Source organism: Eptatretus burgeri, chromosome 2, assembly GCF_056783735.1.
Source record: "Eptatretus burgeri isolate ZD-2024b chromosome 2, Ebu_testis_v1, whole genome shotgun sequence".
NCBI lineage: Eukaryota > Metazoa > Chordata > Myxini > Myxiniformes > Myxinidae > Eptatretus > Eptatretus burgeri.
In genome coordinates, this window is record NC_140962.1 from 118,433,175 (window position 1) to 118,439,089 (window position 5,915).

The window sequence follows — 5,915 nt, forward strand, 5'->3', positions numbered from 1 at the left end:
TCTCTGATCAGTCTCCTCCTTGACATTCCAAAAGGATGCACCGCAACTTGATCTCTGACATCCTCCCCATAATCCAGTCCATACAAGCGATGAAAAGTGTGGGGGCAAGTCCACACCCCTGAAAAACTTCAGTAACAACTGGAAGTAAGTCAGAGATGGTATCACCACGTCTCACAGCACTCTCAGTACCAGAGTATAGTTCAGATATCAGATCGATCAGTTTTGATCAGACCTCCAAAGATCAAGAATCCTCCAGAGGGCATCCCGAATCACTGAATCGAATGCTTTACAGAGATCAACATCAACTTCAAGCAGCCCTTGCCGAAACTATCAACTGTGCTCAGTGAGGACCTGAAGGGCAAGGATACGGTCAATCATTGACCTCTTTGGTGTAAAACCTGACTGCTCTGGGCACTGGTGCTCAAGCATATGGTGGCGAACCCGATTAAGAATTATCTGAGCAAAGACTTTGCCCGGCACCGAGACCATCGTCACCCCTCGGTAGTTATTGCAATCCTGGCGATCACCCTTCCCTTTCCAGAGAGGGACAACAAGACCCCTCTTCCAGTCAGTTGGGATGATGCCTGTGTTCCAGGCAGAGCATAGAATGCATGCAGCAACATGAGTGCAGCATTTCCACCAGCCTTAAGAGGTTCAGCATGGATGCTACAAATCCCAGGAACTTTACCCCACTTCAACCGGTTCACCACAACCTGTGTTTCCACAAATTAAGGTGGACCACAGTTTATTGGAGTGTCAGCAATAAGGATAGTAACACCCCTGACATCCAACTCAACAGCTGGTGGATCAGCCTGGTACAGCCGCTTAAAGTAACCTGCCCAGCAGGTCTTCATTTTGGACTCCTCTGTCAAGAGCCCAGCACCCTCTGTTCTAACTGCAGTACACCAAGGGGCGGGCTTGGAGGAATGCAATGCGTGAATTCCCTTGTAAGCAGGACCGAGAATCACTTGACCACAGGTGATGCTCTACTCCCTTAACAGACTTCACAGACTCTACTCCCTAACAACAAAATTAATATTTGCCAGATCTGTATTCATTATGTTAACGATCTCGGGCTGTGACATGCGTAGTGTATTAACATATGAATGATTATTTAGCTGAACAGCAGTATAAGTAAAGGTGCTTATCGAGTAATGACGGATGTGTCAAAGTGCTGAATCAGGAGGTAGGAATACGGAGAGGTTATTGCATGGCTTGTTATTCAACCCTCACATGGCTAAGTATGTCATGAAATGTATATTTCTCTCAATCGAGAACAATGAATTGTATGTGACAAAAATGTTGTGCAAAATATAGTGGTTAATTAATCATTTCCTTCTTTTCTATTTCAGTTGATCCAGTATCAAAAGCAGGGGGACCTTGCCTTCCAGTTGCTGATGAAATCTCAGCTCATGGAGCAGCCCATCAGTTTCTCCGAGTTGTTGAAGTTCTGCCTCACTCCTGTCCCACACAGCCTCGGCACCCCAGATGGATTCCTCGCAAAGACGGACAAGGCTAAGATGGTCCACTACCTGATGCACGACGCCCCGGATAAGTCCATATCCCTGTTGACCGAGTCATGTATATCAATGATGGCAATGCTCTCATCCATATGATGAAAGACCTCCCTCCTACATTTGGTGATATATGTTTGAAGTTGCTGGATATGATCAGTTACAGGGTTAATGTTGTATTTTCAATCGACTCATATCATCCCCGCTCAATCAAGGCTCAAGAGAGGTTGCGACATGGCACCAGCGACAAGTTGTTCTTGGCAGGTCCCAGAACTAGGAAACCACCGGACTTCAAGGTCTTCCTCCAGAATGATGAGAACAAGGCTCAGCTATTTGACATGATGCTGAAAATGTGGAGCAGTGAAGAAGCAGCTACGAAGCTGGCAGGTCGTTTCATTGTGCTCATTGTTGAAGGTGTGGCGCATCTTCTCACATCTGATGCTGGTCAGTGTAAAGTATCCGAGATCCACCCTCTTCACTCCAATCAGGAGGAGAGCGACAAGCGGATAATCCTCTACCTCCAGCATGCAGCGAAGGAAGGATATCAGTCCGCAATCGTCAGAAGCCCGGACAGTGATGTGTTTTTTATTTTGTTATACTACGCTCATCAAGTCAACATCACTATTTACCTCGACACTGGAAGCGGGAAGCACAGGCGACTGATCAATATCACAGAAAAAGCATGTTTGCTTGGACCTCAGTACACCAGCTCACTGATTGGTCTGTATTGCGATACAGGAGAAGACTGCAACAGTGCCTTCAAGGGCAAGGGTAAAATTGGGCCTCTAAAGAAACTTGAAAAGAACCCTAGATTCCAGAAGGTCTTCACAGAACTGGGATCACGTTGGGATGTAGAGCCAAGCTTACTCACTGATCTGGAAGCCTTTACCTGCATCATGTATGGACATACTCGGGTCACTGACGTTGATGAGGTCAGGGCTTTGATGATGAAGAAGATGGTGGGAGAGGATACGAACTTGAATGCCAAGTCCATGGTAGACCTGGCACGCCTCCCACCATGCAAGAAGTCTCTATACCCCCATATCAGAAGAGCGAGTTATCGTGTGGCCCAATTGAAGCGGTCTCACACCCCAATCTTTGATGTTCCAGAAGCAACCAGGCATGGATGGGTCGAGGGAGATGATGGTCAACTCGAGCCTCTCTGGTCGGATGGACCGGTATTGCCACAAAGTCTTGTAGATGTTCTGGTCACAAGTGATGAAGAAGAAGATGACGAAGGAGAAGAAGAGGATGAAGAAAATGAAGTGAATGACTTTGAGGATATGTTAACTGATCTTGATTGTGACAGTGATGATGATAATGACTAAAGTTTTAGTTTTTATAGTTTAAAACGAATAGGTGGCAACAATTTGACATATGTGATGTAAGATGATACTTTTAAAATGGTCCAATTTTGAAGGTTTTTCTCGATTTTGATCTAAGAAATGGTATCTAAACGCTAAAATAATGTTCTTAAATGATTTACAATCCAACAATTAATTGAAAAAGTTCTTTCATTTATGTTTCTAGGACATGTGGTAAAAAAAGAGTTATGACTTGTTTAAATTTTCGCTGACATTCGTGACGAAATCCGAGATGGCCGCCGAATGGACCCTTCGAGCCACTTTTTTTTCTTGGGAACATGTCAAATCTATTAATAGACACCCTTGGCAGTTTAAAAATCCAGGTGTCATTACATCCCAGCGGGGGTGCATGGGAACCCCTAATTCCTCCCCAACTACATGGACAGCTCAGCTCTGCCATTCAGCCTGGCCCTGCAACTCTGGTCAATGATATCCAGTGTCACTTGAGAGACAAAATTATTCTTCGCCTGCTGGTGAGTTCCAAGACATCAACCGGTAACATCAAGGACGGTGGTCTTGAAGGCACTCCACAACTCTTCAGGATCCCCCAAAGCACCCAAACTCTTCAAATCTCCACTCAGCCTGTTCGCAAACTCCTCAGTTATCCTCTTATCCTTGAGCTTGCCAACATCCATCCTCGGCTGGGATGGTAGCATTCTCCTAGATTTAAGCTGCAACTTCAGAGTTGCTCCAACAAGCCTGTGTTCGGTATTAAGGAAATGAGCACTCACTCTGGTAGACCCTGCAGTTCTGGATCATCCTTCAGTGACCATCAATGAGCACATGGTCAATCTCCTTTGTCACACCACCAGTGTTAGAACACTAAGTCCAGTGATGAGCCTGTGGGTTCTGAAACCATGAACCAGCCACCCTCAGTCCATAATTTCTTGCAAAGTCAAGGAACGTAGTGCTGTTCTGGTTCACAGTTCCTGACCCATGGGGACCAACACATGTCACATAACCATCCTTATCAGTTCCAGTTGATGCATTGAAATCCCCCAAGACTAGAAGAGTATCTCACCTGGGGCATTGATCAACCACAGATTTGAGCGTGGCATAGAATGCATCCTTCACGGTGAGATCACTTGCTTCAGTCGGAACATATTTAGAGATGCGGGAAATGACACCCAAGGAGCGACGAATCCTTAGTCTCATAATACGCTCGTTGACCAGTGTTACCTCAATTATCATTGGAGTCAGCTTATTGGACAGAGCTACAGCAATTCATTGGGCATGGTAACCATCAGAGCGACCAGACCAATAGTAGGTGTAACCGCCCACCATGATCTCGCCGCAATCCGGTCTCCGAACCTCAGAGAGTGCTGCAATACCGATGTTAAAACGCTTGAGCTCAAATGATACCAGAGACAGGTGATCATCCTCTCTTTGGGATAGGACATTCCAGGCACCCACCCGAAGGGACAACCTCAAATTAACCCAAGGAGACCACCATCTGGTGGAGAACGCCTCAGCACCACCCCGACACACTCTCCTGCAATCTGACCCGGGAAGGTTACCCTGTGGTTTTCCTCCTATCATGGATGAGTGGGGATTCCGAAGGCTTTGCCCCAATCCCATCATCCAATGAGCTGCCCTGCAAAGGGCAGCTGCACAGGAGGTACTCCCACGGAGTGGGCTTTCAGATTTCTTTGCGTTTTTGTATTTTGCGGAGTGAAGGGTTTTATGGTGGCTGGAGTGCAAAATCCAGCCACCAACCTCCAAAAAAAAGTAACCCAACTGCAGAAGGACGTCCACAGACACAGTTTGTCACTCGATATGGATGGCCGTTGGCTCACAAGGAGCTCCTCTGCTCTTTGACATGTTTTGTTTTGAATCTTGCTGGGTGTCCATATTATACACCCTCCTCACTAGTGAGGAGTGAAATGCACTACCCAGCAGAGGAAACCTACAGAAACAGTTGACTTTATTCTGAAATCATCATAATTACAATTTAACACAGGTGGAGGCCAATTAACTTGGTGTGTGATTTTGATGGTGATTGGATGCACTTGAGCAAATTTACAATTGCTATTACAAGAGGAGTGGTGACTTCCAACCACGATATTGTCGTTTTGTGTTTTTAATTAATTTTCTAAAATTTGTAGAATTTGCTTTTTCACTTGGAAGTTGTGGGTTACGATGTGTAAATAAAGGTGGAAAAGTCTGATTTAATGCAATTTAATTCCAGGCTACAAGGCAACATAAGGTGAAAATTTTGAAAGGGGGTGTAGACTTTCTATAGGCACTGTACATTCTGATTGTCTGATATTAGACGGAAGGTTCAGCACTTTTTTTAGGGTGGCAGGCTCGCTTGGTGGTGGCATGCTCACCCCTTAGCTGTTTCACCTTGGTTCCATCCATCCATTGGGACCATACTCTGTGCAGAGCATTGGTGCTGCCCACGCAGTCTCCAGGGCGATTGGGCACATTCCTAGATGGGTCGCCACTCATACACAGGATACCAGCATGATGATACTCATTTTGCCGACCTCGGAAGGGTGACAGGCAGAGTCAACCCCACCTGGTATTAATTCAACAGCCAAGGGCGATTTGAACTCAGGATCCTAGGATACCATGCCCACCACCCTAACCATTAAGCCAACACCAAGCATAACTTGGTTCGATCATGATTTAGTCATCATCTCTACCGATGGTGGAGGTGATCATCATTGGTTCCATGTCGACTGTGGAGAGATGAACGAGCTGCACCACGGAAGGTGTTGTCCTTTCAAGGTGGATTATTAAGCCAGTTGCATTTCTGTTGTGGACCTGAAAGACCACACGGCACCATTGAAAAAGAGTAGACCATTGTTTTGTCTGGTTTTTTTTTTTTTGTAACAGGAATTAAGGCTCCTGTAGATTATGGACAAAAACACATGATGTATGGTATTTGAACCAAGGTTCCACACCTCATAAATACCTCATCAGCCAGAGGTTCAGATGGGAACACAAACAGGTTAACCCGAGTTGCTTTGCCAGCTCTCAGGCCAATTTCTCAATTCCTGGCCTAATCTACTGGGTGCACTCGGATAGTGCT

General features: G+C 45.8%; 1 protein-coding gene across 1 annotated transcript; it reads left to right on the plus strand.

Moving 5' to 3' along the window:
• Positions 1–1,374: 1,374 nt before the first annotated feature.
• On the plus strand, positions 1,375–4,967 carry LOC147032924 (uncharacterized). The gene has a single exon (XM_085870944.1). It carries the CDS (start codon positions 1,580–1,582, stop codon positions 2,840–2,842), a length of 1,263 nt encoding a protein of 420 aa, XP_085727070.1. The 5' UTR covers positions 1,375–1,579; the 3' UTR covers positions 2,843–4,967.
• The last annotated feature ends 948 nt before the right edge of the window (positions 4,968–5,915 follow it).